General features: G+C 37.4%; 2 protein-coding genes across 2 annotated transcripts in view; both read right to left on the reverse strand.

Moving 5' to 3' along the window:
• LOC117323270 (glutamate receptor 3-like) overlaps nucleotides 1-4,605 on the reverse strand; it is a 28,807-nt gene extending 24,202 nt beyond the window's left edge. Inside the window, exon 1 of the mRNA XM_033878385.1 lies at nucleotides 4,404-4,605. Coding sequence (XP_033734276.1) covers nucleotides 4,404-4,469 — 66 coding nt within the window. The 5' untranslated portion in view covers nucleotides 4,470-4,605. The remainder of the gene's footprint in view (nucleotides 1-4,403) is intronic.
• Nucleotides 4,606-4,884: 279 nt separating this feature from the next.
• LOC117323271 (neuroglobin-like) lies at nucleotides 4,885-16,919 on the reverse strand. Its single transcript, XM_033878387.1, has 3 exons — nucleotides 14,861-16,919; nucleotides 6,601-6,832; nucleotides 4,885-6,034 (listed from the first exon to the last, which is right to left on the reverse strand). Exons 1-3 carry the CDS (start codon nucleotides 15,115-15,117, stop codon nucleotides 5,867-5,869), a joined length of 657 nt encoding a protein of 218 aa, XP_033734278.1. The 5' UTR covers nucleotides 15,118-16,919; the 3' UTR covers nucleotides 4,885-5,866.
• Between the last annotated feature and the right edge of the window lie 4,477 nt (nucleotides 16,920-21,396).

The raw sequence follows: 21,396 nt of genomic DNA on the forward strand, positions 1-21,396 counted from the left end.
ATGTGTACTATGACGAAATTTAATAAGTGTTGCATTTAGTATTTTCCATATTTCCATATGTTATCAAACTAGATATGTTTATTATAACAACAATGCCATAGGAGAGTAAACACATTTGTACATACACTGCACTAGTTTGAGAATCATTTTGTAGAAATAATGATGACACAGTCCTTGTTAGAATCACAGCATTCTATTTTATTTGCTCAGACCCGTCATGGTTTTCATGTATATATAGTGATATCAACGCATATAAATCAGAAGCCATTAGTTGTGGAAATGTTGGACGAGGCAGATTAACAAGAATGGCAACAAATGTTGCTTTCATTTGCCGACGAAGAGATGTAACTTATCTAAACAGGGATGATAGATAACGGTGTCCTTCCGCCGATTTTCTAGCGTGAGGTTTTGGTTGAATATCATCGTTAGTTTGTGGTATTGTGCTCACTATGCCATCGGTTATAAACCAATAAATGAAATGGAATACAAAATCTCTTCACGAGAGGGTGATTAATTCAAGAGAAAATGCCTTACTCTTTACCTATTTCATAAATCCCAAACAAGACTTTGTTATACACCGTTAAGATATAATAAATGTGAATATGCGATGTAGGCATAAGAGGATACCTGTTTAAGACAGAAATTAATCATAGACCTTCAATAAAACAAAGTGAAATCATTTTGTACAGTAGCTCCTAGACAATAGTAACGATGCCCACATTTCCCATCAACTTAAACCCTGCTGCATCCTACAATCTACACAATATCAAGGTGCAGATCATAACCATTAAGCCTACACTCCAATAAACATACTATACACTGTTATATATGAATTCCAGCATTAATAAAACTGAAACCAGTCCTACATAGCCTTTGAAGAAGATTGTTTCCTCAAGCTTGTAACTGTGTATAGCAAGCTCCAACTCGTCATTTCTGACGTGCTCCTTATGAGTTTAGAGTAGTTAAGCTAATTGTAACACTATGCACCTTTTTATCCCAGAACAGTGATACTGTATATATCGTGAAATATTATTTCTTCGCGATTTCAAGCTATATAACATGTTCGTGGTACAAAGTTTCTTTCGAATATTTCTAAAAGAATAATATTTTCTTTATATGTTATAGATAATGACTACTTCAGTGCAAACAGTACATTTATTTGAGGCCTTCCGTGGTAGACCCTTCCTTGCGGATACATAGAGGTTACACAACGAGTGGTTGTTGGATATGGAATTTATTTCACACGAGTAAGTTATTTTTTAAAAGTTACAAAAGACACGAGCTTTAGCGAGTGCTTTTTGCAACTTTTAAAAAATAACTTACGAGTGTGAAATAAATTCCATATCCAACAATTTCGAGTCGTGTGACCTGTTTCTACCACAATAATATCGGCTTAAATCAAAGGGAAACGTGGCCAAGTATAATTTCGCGTATGCAAATAAAGTGTACCGGTGACGTCCGGGACCCGGTGATGTGACGTCATTAGATTGTTGATGACGTCAATAACAATTGCAGCTTGGGTCAAAGTTCGCCGTGTTAGCCAATCAAAATGCGTACAGAGTTTATACCACGTGTGGTATAAACAGATTGTTAATCAACAGCTGTAATGATTAACTGATGGTCTGAGAGTTGATTAACACGGCGTATTGTGGTAGAAATAGAGGTTACACAACGAGTGGTTGTTGGATATGGAATTTATTTCACACTCGTCAGTTATTTTTTAAAAGTTACAAAAGACACGAGCTTTAATAACTTACGAGTGTGAAATAAATCCCATATCCAACAATTTCGAGTCGTGTGACCTGTTTCTACCACAATAATATCGGCTTGAATCAAAGGGAAACGTGGCCAAGTATAATTTCGCGTATGCAAATAAAGTGTACCGGTGACGTCCGGAACCCGGTGATGTGACGTCATTAGATTATTGATGACGTCAATAACAATTGCAGCTTGGGTCAAAGTTCGCCGTGTTAGCCAATCGAAATGCGTACAGAGTTTATACCACGTGTGGTATAAACAGATTGTTAATCAACAGCTGTAATGATTAACTGATGGTCTGCGAGTTGAATAACACTGGGTTTTGTGGTAGAAAATTAGGTTAACAATCCCAGTGCCTACAATTTCATATAAGAAGTTAGTTAAAAACCACAATTTATTTGAGATTTGATAAAGCCCAATCAATATTAGATTAAAAGCTAGCTTTCTCACCACGTGAAGTATGGGTTTATTTCGGTCCGCAAGTATTACCGATTCTTATTTCATTTCCAGGGTTGTAAATTCCACGGTAAATGTGTTATCAATCCATTGAGATATCTCAATTATACCATCCAGTAGAGAAGCTATAGAGAATCCTAGCTGAATCCCTAAGTAAAATGTATTAAGATGTTAATTGATACATTTGTTTGTCTGGAGTCTGTAACTATGTGACAGTAATGTTTTAGTGTTAATCTCTGTCCTGATAAAACTATAATTTACCAAACACTTCGGGAAGTTATACATCTTAATGGATACGTTCGCTGTCTCCAAATTGATATTGATTACATTTTATCCTGAAGTTTTGTCGCTTAGACGGCCTTGCTGAGACCTACCTGCATGGTGTTATATGCTATTCATAATCTGGACAGTGTATAACCCACGAGTGACTCTCCTGCCTAACTCAAGGAAAGGGTTATTTATAATTAGTCCAGCTTATAATTAGCTACACGTGCAATATCATTATAGGAACTGTAGTTGTAGCAGGTGGCTTTACTGTACATTATGTGTATACACTATATCTTTAGCCGAGGCAAAGTTAAGGTGTATTTCTGTTTTTATAGGCTACTAGTTTCTTTAAGTAATGTATTGCATTGTGAGGATGATATTTCAAGATATATATAAGCATACATGTACATTCGGGGTCATTCAGTGAATTCAGTGCCATGGAAACAAAAATGTGTTGTCAGTTAGTTGCTAATTTTCTCCTGGGACGGTGACAGGTGATATATTACAGTATTCCATACATATAATTAAGTCTCCACACGACGTCGAGCAGCCTGGTCAAACTCTCTTGAGACTGACTACCAGTGGTCATTAATACAAAGTATTGATTCTATCTAAATGTCACTGTAATGGAACAATAATCTCCGATACACGTGACTAACGGATATAGTAATGATAACAAACGATACACAACCTTCATCAAATGATATCTGTATGGGGTAGTCCTTCAAATAAAATCAAATCATGAAACTGTATAGAAACTAATACAAATCACTCCAGAATAACATAATACCGCAAATGATGAAGGAATGCAATTTTATGATTTGTGGCTTGACCGGGCATCGAACTCACGATAAACGGGACCTAATCGCCTAGCCAGAAATACGGTTTATACCACTACAGCACAGCCTCGTTTGTAAAAATGAACGTTTCTGCGCCATGGTCGGCTCGATACTCATGATCATGATTACAAGTCGTCTATTAGATGATATGAATGCCTACCTGGATGTGAATTGTACATATATTACATATACTCAACACAGTCAAACTACGATAGGAAATTCAAATCTTTAAGCTTAGAATCAACATTACATAGTGTGTATGACACGTGTTAATAATCATATATATATACAGATATCAATACACAAAATATAAGGCATAATATTTTCATTAACAAAGTTGGAATAAACGCTGAGAGAATAACGCAAAGCAGATGTTTGACAGGGGGTAGTTTAACATTACGGACCGTTAGTGCATTAAATATAAAATATTAATGTTCAAGGCGACATGTCTCATACTGAAGTATTTGTTAGAAAATATTTCTATTATCTTTCTTCTCTATGGAGACTTATCGTGCCCGTCGGCAGTCATGTTCTGGTACATAGATTTACTAAGGTTTCTGTATCTGATGTTTCCGTAAGCGTATGTTGTAATCAGCGGAAGCGCTCTAGCACTGATCATCTGTATCATCAGGAGGATATATAATTAGTAAGTACTGATTATAGTTACATCAGCTACGGAAGGCATACCTGGTAAACACTTAAGTAATATTTCTGCAGGCAAGTAGATTACATTTGTGATACAAACGTCTGTCATGTTGACAGAAACAGTATGCTACTTCGACGGGTCAACAATATAATCACATGGCAAAATATAGTCATTACACTTGTAGTGTTGTTAATATATTGACGTACGTTACGTCGGTATACATACTACAGTATCGTAAGTACTTCAAAGACAACACGGCACGGAATGCTAAGAATGAAGTGCTTCAAATAGACAGGCTTCTTATAACGACGTTAATAGATAGGCATCTTATAACGACGTTTTAAGCATCACGTCTCTCATTAGAGTGTAAACATTACAAACTTTGTAAATCGTAAGCATTCCTGGAAGATAGGGGAAACATCATGCAAAATACGTACCGCCTGTGCTGTGGTCAAGGGTGCACATGCCAGGAGTAGAGTTTGAAGAACAATCAAACTGGACATGATGATGATAGGAATCTAGATACTATTGTCTGGGCACAAATTACACTTTTCAGCCTTGGAAAATAGAGTTAATCCGATATGCAATAAGTTAGTAGACTTGAGTACTGGGACTACTACTACCCTCCACACAGCAGCTGTAGAGAATGACAGATGCCTGATTTGGAGTTCGAGTAGATCGTGTTTCAGTCAGCAGCATACACAGCATGCGCCCTCCGCCTGCTGCTGTGTAGAAAATACGAGACTAAACGCCTAGCTTACAGACATGGTCGTCATGACGATTTATGTATAAACAATCCCAATGATATCACATAGTAAGCTATATCATTATTGTTTCCGGGAGTACCACATGTCGATAAAATGTCGGAATATCAAACGTCAATATTTAAAAATATGTGTAGTTACAGCTTTAGCTGTATTGAAATGATTATATATACTCCCTACATATTATATTAATTGGTAGTGTTATATGCTACTTACTAATCAGAACAAACCTTTCAAGGTTTAGTATGTGCTTTATTACTGTTTGACGGAAACGCCATACCAAATAAAGCAACCCGGATGCGCTTTTAGTTTGTATTTAGGGCTATTTCAAAATATACAAAGCACACATTTTGCATATCAAAGCAATTTTATCAAATTATAAACAACATGAAATGAAATAAATAAAAGTCTATATAATTTGCTTTGCAATTGTTGTAAAATAAAGAAAGTTAACATTTTACTGTATGTTACAACGTAAGAGAAATGCGGTCAAGAATCAACTGATATCGATATTGAACATTGCTGCAAAATCTGTCAAATAAATGGTAGAGTCAAATAATGCTGCCGCTTTTGTGTTGTAAAAGTGATGTTATATTGTGTACAGAAAATAGGGCAATATCTTTACATCTAATTACTTACAAACATCATTGTGATACATTATGTAATCCATTCTTTTGCGAACACAGAGCAAGAACGTGGCTCAGAATTCGTTTCCGAGTTCAAGAGACATCACCTTATCTATGAATATATATGCAAACTATATATCATTCTGTCACTATACTGTTCAAGATTAAACAAAGTGTTAAATAACCTTGTGATATATATAGAATAAGAACATTTGATTACCATTACGACAACTGTGTTTATATATACACACATTCTTCATAAAGTTGTGGTTTAAGCTTCTGTGATATTAATCAATGTATTTTCTAACTGATGAAGACATTTTCTGTCGTTATAGTAAATTATCAAGAATAAGAAAACGCTTGAAACCGTATATTAATCAAACACATTCCTGACTCCTCTTCTGTTTGTTTACTATATATGTAGCACAAGGTATGAAAATGGTGAATAAACATACATGGTAGAAAGTCTCAGCTAAGGTAATCATGAATATTCATTATGTGATGATAAACTTAAAATGGCGCCTGTGGACTATCTGGGGGTGTCGTTTTCCTCTTAAAACCAATTTCCAGGAGGGACAGTATGAAGTGTATTGCCTTCATGTACGTGGTTTCCATGTTGGACGTGTAACGGTCACCGAGCGTCTCCCGTACCGCCAACAAAAATGGCTCTTCTAACTTCTAAAAAATAAAGGAAAATTGACTCATCATTTCGTGTGTATGAGTAACCGACATACATCACTTTAAAACGAAGACTTTCAGTACTAATGATTATTACTTAATCCCTTGCTATCTCCCGATTAAAGCAATGATGATAGTTTTAAGATAAAACAATATTTCAAAAAGATACAAATCACACATTAAATGCGGAGAAGCCATTAATAGTTTTGGGTAAAAGCTTAGTATACTTTCTAAAAATAGCTTGACTTATCTATACTTACCAAGATATAGTTTGACTTATATATACTTACCCAGATATAGTTTGGCTTGTATGTACTTACCCAGTTACAATTTGACTGGGATATGCTTACCAAGATATAGTTTGACCTGAATATGCTTACACAGAAATAGATTGACTTGTATATGGTTACCAAGAAATAGTTTGACCTATAAATACTTACACAGAAATACATGTAGATTGACTTGTATATGCTTACCAAGAAATAGTTTGACCTATAAATACTTACACAGAAATAGATTGACTTGTATATGCTTACCAAGAAATAGTTTGACCTATAAATACTTACCCAGAAATAGTTTGACTTGAACCAAGAAAATTTCCTGTGAGATTCTCCAACGTTTAACAACAGACCTTCAATGCTTGTTATGTCATCAAAGTTAGACATTGCGTCATCGATAATGTTCATAACCATCACTGCGTGGCCTTCGAGTTTTGAACTTGTCCGTATGTCCGAAATTGTAGGGCATTTAGAAACATCAACGAAGTAAGGTTTTAATTCTTCATTGGTCTCAAATAATCTGAGAAAAGGGAAATAATCATTAGCACAAAAAAATTACACCAAACCAAGCAATCTATTGAATATTAAATGAATATGCATTATATAACCTTACAATATATATAAACAGTGACGTATATATTGAGTGAATTACCTCACTGTGTGGTTTGGTTTTGTATTGATTAACGTCCTATCAACAACCAAGGTCATTCAAGGACGGTCTCCCCTGTGTGCGAGATGCATGCGTGTAGTTTGTGTGTCTGTGTGGGTGTGGGTGTGAGTGTGTGTGTGTGTGTGTGTGTGTGTGTGTGTGTTTATTTGTGCCTTGATAGACTGTAGTATGCTTGTGTCTCCTTGTGATGGTTTGGAGTTGATGCCGACTTTGTATTGCTACTTCACTGAAGCATACTGCCAAAGACCTCTACTAGAATACCTCAACCGGTCATATTATACTGACAACGAGCGAACCGGTTGTTCCACTCCAAAAATGCTGAGGGCTAAGCAGAAGTAGCAACTACTATTTTTATAGACTTCGGTATGTCTTGGTCACGGGACACAACCCAAAGCCTTACCCACAGGGGCGAACGCTCAACTAAAGGCCAGAAGTGAGGCCGTGTCAAGGGAGACATTATCAATATAAAGTTGCTAAAAAGAAGAGAAAAGATCCTAAGTCTAGTCGCCTCTTACAATCATGCAATGCAATCATCTTCGCTAGCCAAAGCTTCTGATTGGTTCGTGGAATGGAACGCAATCAGAAGCGTTGGCTAGCAAAGATGGCAGCAGGTTCACTGTATGAAATGTTTTGTACGATAAAGATGTCAGAGTTATCACCCTTGATGAGACCAACTTTTGTGTTTTAGGAAGGATAAATCTTATTATATTTTCAAAAATGTTCATCTAGCCTACAAAATATAGTTATCTAAAGCGCAAATTGGGCATTTCTATCTGATTACTATGTTAGTAAAACTTTATAAAATCCTTGTTTATAAAGCAATACCACCGGGATTCAATCTAAGGCAATTCGAAATAAAATTTCTATGGTGAAAATTTACTTTGTTGCAACATAATATCTATTTTCTTGCTGTCATAATGCTATTTTAGAAATATTTTTCATTAAAACGTATAGATTTAATGCGTCCACAAATATACAATACATCATACTATATAGTTAATACGTCCTCAAACGCACAATACATCCTCGTATTGAGATAATACGTCAATAATACACAAAACATCCTCGTATAGAGTCATTACTTCCACAAACACACAATACATCATGATATAGAGTTAATACGTTCACAAACACGCAATACATCCTCATTAAATTTGTCATTGTTCAGTTGGCATTCATCAGCTCATAGCTTCACACTGAAAGCAGTTCAATGCTTAAGTGATGTCAATATTGATAGAATAGACCCAAATGTTATGACGCCATGGAAACGATGACGTCATGTACACTATGACATCATATACATAATGAAGTCATGAACATTATGCTGTCATTATAAACAAAGGCTTGCGATGCTGCATTTTACATTAAATCAATATATGGGAGTCTTTTACTCAGGGTATGGATCCATTTCTCCGGGGGGCCGCGGTGGCCGAGTGGTTAAGATGTCCCGACACTTTATCACTAGCCCTCCACCTATGGGCTGCGAGTTCGAAACCTACATGGGGCAGTTGCCAGATACTGACCGTAGGCCGGTGGTTTTTCTTCGGGTACTCCGGCTATCCTCCACCTTCAAAACCTGGCACGTCCTTAAATGACCCTGGCTGTTAATAGGACGTTAAACAAAAACAAACCAAACCAATCCATTTCTCCTCATGCAACGATATGTGTGACATGGGTCTCTCAAGACAAACAACACGGCGATTATTTATTGGTTTATCCGTACGTCTCTTAGGTGAATCTTTCCCTCAAGGTACGCTCTGTCTCTCCCACATAAACTGTTTACACAAAAGGCAGTACACTAAATTTCTTTGTTACAGTTAACATCCTGTTGTACATCGTACTTACGTCTCCCCTCCATATCTATTACTGGTTCCCTGTGTATAGGTGTACACTCACAATCATTAACATTATAATAATGACTCTATCAAATGGTAGGTTTTGAAATGGACCAAGACGTCACAGATGTTACGGTCCCTTCTGAAGACCACCTTTAGTGGTTGTCTGAAGACTGCTTACATCCTTGGTGATTTATGTTATGGTCTTCTGGTGTTAGTTTTTCATTATGTCATTAGGCAGAAGCTTCGAGTATGACAGCACAAGTAGTACACTGGATATTGTTCTGGATTCGTCTCAGATTGAGAGGAGATCTTCCCTCTTCATACCATCTACTTTACATAGCTGTGTCTCAATTTCACGCCCACTGTATCCCCTCTTCCTCAATTGCTTCTTAAGAGCATTTCTGTGTCTCTAATAATTTTCTTGGTTTGTACATATCCTCCTTATCCATAACCCTAGTCCAGTGTCTTCTTTGTGTGTGTAGGATGACATGAAATAGTGAAAACAGTGAGAATCTTGCCTTTAACTTAACCCACGTGTCAAGAAACTCAATCTTTTCTTTACTCCACCTGAGCTCTTGTATGTTCTGGTTAATAGAATTGACAGGTCTTATGAACTCTTGAAGAGCCTCTAGTCCACATGTCCATATGCCAAAACCATCATCGATGAAATGGTTATAAAGCAATGGTTCACTAGGTCAAGCAAGTAGTTTTTCATCCCACCTTTTCATGTACGTGCAAGCAAAGTAACGACCTAAGACGCGACACAAATCACCCTCGTTCTGTAGGTAGTGGTTGCCTCCAAAACTGAAATGGTTGTGGTCTAGTATCGTCTCCGTCATCTGCAAGGCATAAAACGTGGGTATAACTGCATTAAACCTTTGCTCTAAAGCTTCCAAGCCTTCTTCTCTAGGGATTAATGGGTACGTATAACTTGCAGACATCAAAGCAGAATAATATCGCGTTTATTCCACTTTGAAAACTCTTAGAAAACTGTCCTTGAAGGACAACACAACTGTATAATGCAATTTATATTCATATCCTGTATTCACTGCGTTTGAACAGGGGCTAGAATTCAACAAAAACTAATTGTATTTTCTTATTATTATTAATGGAATGATAAAAATTAAGCACATCACCATTTCGTGATGCAAGTTTCATAATTATAATTATCTTTTTTTTTACAATTGGTGTATCAAAGTCGATATTTTTTGTTTTGCTTTGTTTTTTAGATAAACATACCATGCGATATTTCCTGGCGATGAAATGCTGTTAACATCGGGAGCAGATTTTCAATCTCGTTAATGGTGTGCTCTAGTAACCAATTACTTTGATTCTAAAGCAGGCAGATATTGATGTTTTGTTGTAGTCTGTGATAGTTCATTCGTCCCGGTTGAATAGTATTATGAATAATGGGGAGCATATTGATATGGTACATGTACATTGGAATATATTTACATTTACACTGCAGTCCCACTATATAACTTTACCAAGCCAGATTGAAGGTTAAGAGTTCATAACTTCCAAATCTCTATGATAACGTCATTATTATAGTGACGTCATAATTGTAACGTCGGCGATAACGAAAGATGACTGTTGAAAAGGCTGTTCCGTCTTTGACGAGAATAATGTGTTCATTCATCGTAGAAGCCAAATTCCTGGATATAATCTTTAAAAATCGTTGTCAAATGTAAATATAAGTATTGAACTGTTTTCAGTTGAAAGTTATGGGCTGATGAATGCCAACTGGACAAAGGCAAATTCAACATGAAGCGCTATCGCTTCATTAAATTTGCCTTTGTCCAGTTGACATTCATCAGCCCATAACTTCCAAGTGAAAGCAGTTCAATGCTTAAATGAACACATTTCATGGTTAATAGATATTTTGATGAGGACGAATGATATTTACATTTCGTTACAATAGTTTTACCTTTGGAAACAATTATCACTGTTTGTAGTATTGTTTGATGTGTGCTATCATGGAATAATTTGCTGATTCATTTTTAATTTGAATAATGAATTAGATGTATGAGTTTATGGTCTATGATATTCGTTAATGTAATTGCATATCCAGTTTACTGATCAAGATACACAAACGTTGACCATTGCGCGGGTCCATGCGTATATTGAATCAGTAATGGACAGTTGGCTAAAGAAACATCAATAAAAATGAATTCTTTGGTCAATATGGCTAGTACCTGTCACACGAACCATCAAGTTTGTTTTATGTGATTTCCTTGTAATGAAGTTCATTAGAGTAATTGCAGATCGAGTTATGGTTTGATATTTGAAATTCTGAACCTATTCACGAAGATTACTAATATCTCGGTGATATATATATATATATATAGGGTCTAGTAATAAATAAGTAAATGCTTTTCTGTTAAACCTTTAAGTTATATTATTTATCTATTTACTTATTTATTTGTTCATTCATTCATTCATTCATTTACTTTTAGCATCTGTACACCACCAAAGATGTTTCCTTATTAATCATAATAGGCCCTCGGCGAATTTAGTATCGGCCGAGGGGGATCATTTTTACAACATTATGATACTTTTTGTTGTTTATACCTACTATATTTGTGTAACTGTTCCATGTTCTATGTCTATATGTGATCGTATGTAATTTACCTGTGTCTTGATAAAGGGGCGGATTGCCTCGAAAATTTGACAATTTACTTGTCTGTACTGTCGTTATTACTACTTGACATATATATATATATATATATATTTTTTTTAATCACTACGATAGAAAACATAAGTTGTACGAGTTGAATAATTCATCTTCGGTTTATTTGATTACAAATTAACTTATTTTTTAATTGACGTAAAATTATATGTCGCGAGGTGAAGTAGTACAGTAATGATGAAAAATAATTGGATCGAGCTTTGTTACGTAAATTTGCTAAACATCATATAGGAAAAAATACATAACTAAACCAACTATATAGCTTTATACGGGTATTTTTGTTCTGTGTTAATCCCATTTCTTTTTCAAAACCAGAGAACGAGTAGAGAACAACGGGGACTGAAAAAAAAACCAAACCGAAAGATACCTCGACAGGAGGAGACACCAACGAGATAGGTAGAATCTGGTGTCGGCGATATAGCGTCTTGAAATAGGGTCAGAAATGAGTTTGCTATGAATCAATAGTGAAGAGATATTTGATCTTGGTATTTCATAATAAGAGATTCGAAATAATGACGTCAGCCATAATTATCTTCAAAGATGTATCGCATTACGGTACAAAAAGAATAGAAATTTGTGTATCGATCAATACTATAATTTTGTTTTCAGAAAATTTCTTCATGGTGGAAACACGTCAAGACGCGGAAATTGGAAATAGTTGTGTTATTTTTAATTTTGATTTCGATGCATTAATGAGTCAGAATCAAATGTCTTCAGTTCGCTTTTCTTGAATGACCAAATATTATCCATTTTTTAAATCTTAAGAATATCATCAAATGGTTGACATAAATCCACACTTTCTACTCCCCTGTCTCAGCTGTCTCTCAGTGTAGGCTTCAGTTGGATATTAAATGTTTGCTCAACTTTAAATTAAGCTTATAAATGCACGTTTGCGTACACTGGACCATAGTATAGAGTGGTAATACACTATTCAGAAACAAACTGTGTCTGTCCATTTTATTGTAGTTTCTTCATATTCACTTGGTTCATCCATGCGCTAACATGAAACAGTTCAAAAGCACCATGAAAATATGTAATCCAAACAGAAAATAAATGGCATGCTTCGGTACGAAAACGGTTGTCCTAATAATAAACACGGCCGTATCGGATGGGCAGCGAGTCAGTCCTGAGGAGTAATGTCATTTTCATGAGGCGAAGTTTGACGAACATATCTGCAGCAAAAGGACTTTCAAACGCAAAATCATTTTAGTATATTGTTATCTTTTTAAGCGAAGTCCTGACTATGCAGCTTCCTTTGCGTCCTGATATATTCTGAACAGCTTCATGTCTGAGGTTCAGTTTGATCTGTTTTAACTAATTAACCACCTAAAAATTCTTTAGTCACTATTGCTGTTCGCAAAGCCTGGCGACATTTCCATTAATTACAAAACGCATATATAAACTCACTGAGACGCTCAACAGGGGATTAGTCTCACAGAGGGATATATTACTATAGACTATCCACCGGGTGTTAGCCGTCGTACAACGATACACAGAGTATCCAGGACTGTGAATAAATAGCTTTAATGTCTCACTTAACAAAATCCATATAGGGAAGTCTTACAGAAGTATGACGGTATCATTTTTAAACCAATCAGTCTGAGTCTGAAAACCAAATTCGTGATATTGCATAAGAATAATGGTTATGATTACTAGAAGTGGCTAACCAAAACCGAAACGCAAGAAGATAACTTGTCAACTGGCAAATTTTGTTTGATGAAAGGGTATCGATCTACTATGATATAGTATAACACTTTTTTGAGGTTATATTGAATGTTTTTTACGGAGTTTAGATTTCGTTTGAATTAACCAGTGCTTCTAAGTCGTTATGAAAACGGCAATGAATTAGAAGTTTAAAAAAGAAGTTGCGTAATAGGCCATGTCGGGCACGTGTAAAATGCACATTAACATTTTGTGAGAAACATGGTGAGTTGTTCATGCGTATAATACAGTATATTTTTATTTGGTATACTGGTGAGTAATTGAAATGAGGGAGAAAAACACACATATGTACTTAAATTACATTCGATAAAAATATACTAAATACCTTTTTTGGGAGATTAGACCCTGATGTTAAGGGTCGTGCATATACCACGCATAGTCGTTTATTTATGGATTTCGTAATGAATCCACTACATACAGAATGTAACTTAACTACATACAGAATGTAACTAAACTTCATACAGAATATAACTAAACTACACTTTTGTTTGTTTTGTTTGTTTTGGGTTTAACGTCCTATTAACAGCCAGGGTCATTTAAGGACGTGCCAGGTTTTGGAGGTGGAGGAAAGCCGGAGTACCCGGAGAAAAACCACCGGCCTGCGGTCAGTACCTGGCAACTGCCCCACGTAGGTTTCGAACTCGCAACCCAGAGGTGGAGGGCTAGTGTTAAAGTGTCGGGACACCTTAACCACTCGGCCACCGTGGCCCGCTACACACAGAATATAACTAAACTACACACACAATATAACTTAACTACATACAGAATGTAACTAAACTACACAGAATATAACTTAACTACACACAGAATGTAACTAAACTACACACAGAATGTAACTAAACTACACACAGAATGTAACTAAACTACACACAGAATATAACTTAACTACACACAGAATGTAACTAAACTACACACAGAATGTAACTAAACTACATACAGAATGTAACTAAACTACATACAGAATATAACTTAACTACACACAGAATGTAACTAAACTTCACACAGAATATAACTAAACTACATACAGAATGTAATTAAACTACATACAGAATGTAACTAAACTACACACAGAATATAACTAAACTACATACAGAATATAACTAAACTACACACACAATGTAACTAAACTACACACAGAATATAACTAAACTACACACACAATGTAACTAAACTACACACAGAATATAACTCAACTTCATTCAGAATGTAACTAAACTATATACAGAATATAACTAAACTACATACAGTAATATAACTAAACTACACACACAATGTAACTAAACTACACACACAATATAACTAAACTATATAAATCAGAAGAGAATCTGGGGAAATCAAAATGGGTCAAAACAAGTTTAAAACAAATAAAGTTTAACGCGCTTACCAAGTAGTTTATTCAATTTTGTAAACCCGTTAAACAAATGTCACAATCTTGAGTTTACAAGTGGCATGCAGGCTACGTTAAACATCGGGGATAAAATCATCATCAGAAGATCTCAATCTTACCAATGTCAAAGCATTGAAAAACAAAACCAAAATACACAAAATTGAATTATATTATGAATATAAAAAGTATACGCCAAATTATTTGATAAAATTTCATCATACAGCTATTGGTTAAATACTTACCTTGAAAACATGTTCACCGCGGTAGTTTTAATTTCCCTTGAAATGCCTTTCCATGATTTCAAAATCAGAAACTTTTGTCGCTTACTTAAATCCAGCTGTTTTTCCAACTGTTCCTCGCTGTGTGATGTATTCCGGCTGATGTTCTCCATGCTTATATCATTAACCAAAGTATGCCGACTAATTTTGAATCTTTGATTACCTCTATATCCATCGTCTCCTGGTAGTGACTGTTTGGTAGCAGCTAATGTACAACCCATGTCGAGGTCTTAAAATATGCGTACCATTAATCCCACAATGGTATCATAATCTTTGAAGAAATCTAAATTTCTACACAAAATTATCAAATAATGAATGAAATATCAAACGTAATCGAAACAGCAGCCAATTTGCTCTTTAAAAACAGAGATAGAATATGTCATTTGAACTGAAAACGTATCCCTGACCTAGACGTGAAACGTAAACCGATGGCATAATCTACATCCAATTAGAAATCAAACAGAAATCCAATCAAGGTGGTAATCCATGCGATAAGATTTTAAATCGAACTTGCAAATTCAGGGCAATGTCAATTGCCCAAGCGTCTTTGACTCCGACCTATATAGCCTGATAGCTAGGAGTAGGCTCCAGTGTTGTAGTGATGGCAACCATGCCTGTTTATATATAGTTTGCCCAGTATTTCCACTACCAGGAACAAAAATCTGACAGCGGCCGTTGTGTAATGTTAAGGAAGAAAGTCCTCCAAAGATCATTTGTCACGTGACCACAAATTGTTGGATCATAGTTTTTTTGTTTTTTTTCCAATACAACTAAGTATCCTTCACTGACCTGAGGAATTGGTAACAATTAGATACGTTTCCGTTAGAAATCACATGTGGAATACAAGAGAATTTGAGCTAGTATCTTTCACTTCCGAGAGAGAGTTTCAAATAGTTTTGTTTCTAATATGCTTGAAATTGAATACGACACGATGAGATTAACATAAACTCATTAAGTTTCAGTGATTAATTTTACTATCAAAATGTTTCACTTTCTTTCGTGGACGTTCTTCTGTAATAATCGCCAAAATGGTGTTTTCGTTATGAAATCATGTGACAGGTATACCAAGTAATCAAATGTCACAAATTGTCTAAGCAATTGACAAAGTAACCCAATACTTACACGTTTATTGGATTCCTAAAGTTGAGAGAATGTTAAACTATTTAAAAACAGATGTCATGTTTAACATAAATTGGAGTTTCGGTTACACAAGTGTATTACTTGTTAAAGATGAACCGACACTGTTAAAGATGAACAGAAACTGTTAAAGATGAACAGACACTGTTAAAGATGAACTGACATTGTTGAAGATGAAAAGACACTGTTAAAGATGAACAGACACTGTTGAAGATGAACAGACACTGTTAAAGATGAACAGACACTGTTGAAGATGAACAGACACTGTTAAAGATGAACAGACACTGTTGAAGATGAACAGACACTGTTAAAGATGAACAGACACTGTTAAAGATGAACAGACACTGTTGAAGATGAACAGACACTGTTAAAGATGAACAGACACTGTTAAAGATGAACAGACACTGTTGAAGATGAGCAGACACTGTTAAAGATGAACAGACACTGTTGAAGATGAACAGACACTGTTAAAGATGAACAGACACTGTTGAAGATGAGCAGACACTGTTAAAGATGAACAGACACTGTTGAAGATGAACAGACACTGTTAAAGATGAACAGACACTGTTAAAGATGAACAGACACTGTTGAAGATGAGCAGACGCTGTATATTCCCTTATGCAGCTTTTAACTAAAATGTACAATCCATCGACGCAATGTCGAATGAAAATATCCATATGCTTATCCCATCCCTTAATCCAACAGGTCAGTAAAGTTCAATGTATTTTTGGCCTTTTTGTGAGATTTTTATTCTACCAGTCTCTAACGAAGTGCATCATTTGTCGTTCAGAAGCTGTAATGAAATGAGTTTCGTTCCCGCCTTCGCACATCAATTTGATTTACAGTCCACCTGCAATGACAAATATCACGTGCTGATGGCGGATGAATCTCTCTAACTGCCCGAGTACAGAATTAAATACGTGAACAACGAAACCCGATACGAACAATGGCCATTGTTTCTATTGAAAGGTTAGAGTAAAGACATACAGGTAAAATAGCGCATCAAATAATCCCGCTTTATCAATACGAAGCACGATAAAATAATCCAGAAATGTTCTAGTCAAGTGAAATACGACATAAATAATACATGTGTCTTTCCAAAGCATGATGCTTATTTGTGAAAATGACAAAGATAAAAAAAACAGACTCGCGATTAAATTGTGGACAGAGGTATTGGTTAGAATAAGTGTAAGTCGTGTTCTTCACTGCTGTGTGCAGATATTTACCATTCATCTCCAGTACCATGACGGTATTAATATTGCATGATGATATTATCAAAATATAATACGGTACACACTGATGAAACTCTCATATTGACTTCCACTTGTGATAAGCCTGGGATTCTGGTTTAATTAGAGTAACCTGGGCGTAGTCTAATTCAATCATATATTCATCATTAAGCCGCTCTACGATGCCGAGAGACACACCGATATCGATGGCATTGTGTTTCTTTTATGCGGTCTACGTGACTTGAACATTTCAATAATCAATAAATAATTGCGACACAGAAAGAAAGCGAATGTCGCTTGTTAATTGTCAATGGCAGGATTAGAATTTGTTAAATCCCACTGCTCATCTCATTTGTCAAATCAATCAACGCCTTAAAAATGGGCGACCTGGAGAAACCACTGAGGTAGCAAACTGTAATGTACCAATGAGAGACTGGAGCTCTTTTAAAGTAACTTTTTTGCGAGTTTGAAAATCGTTTGTGAGCTCTTTACAATGGCTAACTTTGTCCATAGGTAACCGGGCCTCTGACTTAATTGTTTCCAAAGTAATGCTTAAAAATGGTAAGACCTGATCTGGGCCAAATGTTTTGTCCGGTGCCAGCGGCAGTCCAATCGTTTTGCACATATTTTGGAAATCTGACAAAATTCTTTCACATCTAAGTTTGGTTGGCTCGATGAATAAGAAATCGTCTAAAACATGAACCACCCCTGCGCCCTCCAACTTATGTGTAATCGCCCATTCAATTGCTGAGCTGAACTCCTCAAAAATCTGATAAACCCATTGGTAGGCATTTATCAAAATAAAATTGGGATCTCCATTGAAAACCTAATAAATGGCGATCGTTGGGATGAATAGGTATAATGCGAAAAGCAGACTCTATGTCACATTTTGCAAGAAAAGAATTAGTTTGTTGTTTTTTGATACATGAAATGGCATCTTGAATAGAGGAATACTCAACTCGACAGTCAGAATCTGGAATTGCATCATTAATGGACAAACCTTTTGGGTAACTTAAATGATGTATCAGACGAAATTTTCCCCGAGTTTTCTTTTGAACAATGCCAATAGGACTGATATGAAACTGACTGAATGGAGGACAAGAATAAGGTCCTGAGAGTCTGCCACATGCAAGTTCCTTCTTAATCTTATCATCGACCGCCTCAGAGTAATCAGTGCAAGATTTAAGATTTTTGCAGGATTTTTGTAAGTCAGCTGAGACAATCTGACAATGTAGGCGGAAACCATACAAAAAACCATTTACAAGGTAATCGACTTTGACACGTCATAGCCCTGCAATAAGGCTCTGAGCTCAGAAGGAATGACGGGGGTGACGATGTCCACGGAAGGTAGGGGGAGCATTAGGGGCCCAAAATTGATGATTGTGTGGTCGAAAAGGGGGACGAAAGTTGGGGCCCTGGGGTCGAAATTGAGAGGACTGGTCAGGAGAGAATGCATTTGGACAGTTTGTTGGAGTATGGGCGCCCTGACATTTGGGACATCTATGGGAAAATCGGCCCCCATAACATGGTTTGCCCTGGATGAATTTACAACATGGTCCCTTAGGGAGCTGGCCCTGGGGAGATGATGAGCTCGGTTTGTTACGGCGTGTCATGGCATCTTGCCACAGCTTCCATTCAATCCGGGCGGCCCCATGACAAAGATTTGTTCTGGGATTTTAACCTACGAAAAGACTTATCGTAAAATTGCCAGTCTCCCTGTTTTGAGGCAAGTTTCCTAATCACAGATATGTACTGTAATAGGGCTGGGAAATCCCCCGCAAACGATGTAGAAGACGATCAATAGTGCCACCAGGGTATCCAACCAGAGAAACTAAGTGCGACTTTAGCCCAAAATTAAGGCGAGATGGATCGTCCGAAATATATTCATCCATACGACGTATCAAACTATGACCCCATATCAAAACATGTTGCTTACACTGCGCCATGTTGGAACTTAAGTTATGACGTTTCTCTTACCTTGACCCCACTTGTAAACACGTCCACGTGTTATGTCTGCACACTGTTGGTGGGATCGTGTTGAAATTGTTTAAACAGCAAAATCGGCTGCCAAGGAACCACGGTGTAGCAGAGCCAAATCTGCGACGTCAATAGATTGTCAAAGCTTTTTGTTTTTCACTCAAAAAAGGGGGGAATCCATCTCGATGAACGAATGAATATAGCCTGTCTATGACACGAATAAAAACTTCCTTATCTCATCTGTGTAGAATGTCCTTTTCCAAATAATTCTAACGCTGAATTCTGCTACATTATAAAAAATTGTTTACGCTTATTAAGGAACTTTCCAAGATGGCGTCATAAACTTCAAAGGATGGATTCTATAGTGGGGATGACCTTTGCGTTGCAGGGGCTGGGCAGAGCCCTTGACCAATGAAAGCTATGTATTTAGCACGGGGGTCACTGAGGCCCCACAGTGACCACAACGACCATTGACCAATGGGAAGACACTAATTAGCATATTATAATTACATGCATGCATATTACCTCAATGTGTGAATCTTTATTGTACAAAAATATGTCTATAAATAGACATTTGTTATTTTGTATCTATAGTAGGGAATAGTAGTATTGACGAATATTGACGAAATCACGTGTTCTGATTTCGATTGACGTTGTTAGTGGTTTTGTGTACATGTCTTCTGCCTTGCTAATATTTTGACATGGTTTTATTGTTTTGAGATAGAATTACGGTATTGTCTTGCACAGGATTCGGTTATGCATTCAACAATGTCCCTAACCATTCCGAAGTATGAGACACAGTCTGGCTTCATGATACGCTCAAGAGTCAGAAGTGTGTACACGTAGAAAATATATAGAAGATGAAAAAATGTGTACAGACATCTATATTGTGGATGGAGTTTACTTATTACCACAAAACAAAGATAGTCCCAGTCTTTCAATAAAACAACGACAATCAATAAAATTAAGAGCGATTCCTGGAATATGTATGTGCTAGAATTATTATACAATAATTACCCAACCGTAGTTTATTGTGACAATATGACAAGAAAAAGTATACCCTGGATCATGGAGCTGTGGTTAAGGGGGCTGTGGTTCAGGGGTGTGTGTGTCAAAAGACTGTGGGTCAGGACTGTGGATCATGTCTGGGGCCGTGGGTCAGGACTGTGGACCATGCCTTGGGCCGTGGGTCAGGACTGTGGACCATGCCTTGGTCTGTGAGTCAGGACTGTGGATCATGCTTGGGGCTGTGGGTCTGGACTGTGGACCATGCCTTGGGCTGTGAGTCAGGACTGTGGATCATGTCTGGGGATGTGGGTCAGGACTGTGGACCATGCCTTGGGATGTGAGTCAGGACTGTGGATCATGCCTGGGGATGTGAGTCAGGACTGTGGATCATGCCTTGGGCTGTGGGTCAGGACTGTGGATCATGTCTGGGGCTGTGGGTCAGGACTGTGGATCATGCCTGGGGATGTGAGTCAGGACTGTGGATCATGCCTGGGGCTGTGAGTCAGGACTGTGGATCATGCCTTGGGCTGTGGGTCAGGACTGTGGATCATGCCTGGGGCTGTGAGTCAGGACTGTGGATCATGCCTGGAGGCGCTATGGGTCAGGACTGTGGATCATGTCTGGGGCTGTGTGTCAGGACTGTGGATCATGCCTGGGGATGTGGGTCAGGACTGTGGATCATGCCTGGGGCTGTGGGTCAGGACTGCGGATCATGCCTGGGGCTATGGGTCAGGACTGTGGATTATGCCTTGGGCTGTGGGTCAGGACTGTGGATCATGCCTGGGGCTGTTGGTCAGGACTGTGGATCAAGCTTTGGGCTGTGGGTCAGGACTGTGGACCATGCCTTTGGCTGTGAGTCAGGGCTGTGGATCATGCCTGGAGGCGCTATTGGTCAGGACTGTGGATCATGCCTTGGGCTGTGAGTCAGGGCTGTGGATCATGCCTGGGGCTGTGGGTCAGGACTGTGGATCATGCCTGGGGCTGTGGGTCAGGACTGTGGATCATGCCTGGAGGCGCTATGGGTCAGGACTGTGGATCATGCCTGGGGCTGTGGGTCAGGACTGTGGATCATGCCTGGGGCTGTGGGTCAGGACTGTGGATCATGCCTTGGGCTGTGGGTCATATGATGGGTTGTGCATCAGATGTAGA

The sequence above is a fragment of the Pecten maximus genome, chromosome 3 (assembly GCF_902652985.1).
Source record: "Pecten maximus chromosome 3, xPecMax1.1, whole genome shotgun sequence".
Taxonomy (NCBI): domain Eukaryota; kingdom Metazoa; phylum Mollusca; class Bivalvia; order Pectinida; family Pectinidae; genus Pecten; species Pecten maximus.

Excerpts from the sequence above, each read along its gene's own strand:
- LOC117323271 (XM_033878387.1), bottom strand. The coding sequence starts at position 15,117 with ATGGGTTGTACATTAGCTGCTACCAAACAGTCACTACCAGGAGACGAT. Across the intron at positions 6,833-14,860 it reads GCGGTGAACATGTTTTCAAG|ATTATTTGAGACCAATGAAG; the intron begins GTAAGTATTTAA and ends CCCTTTTCTCAG. Across the intron at positions 6,035-6,600 it reads TCAAGTCAAACTATTTCTGG|AAGTTAGAAGAGCCATTTTT; the intron begins GTAAGTATTTAT and ends TTTATTTTTTAG.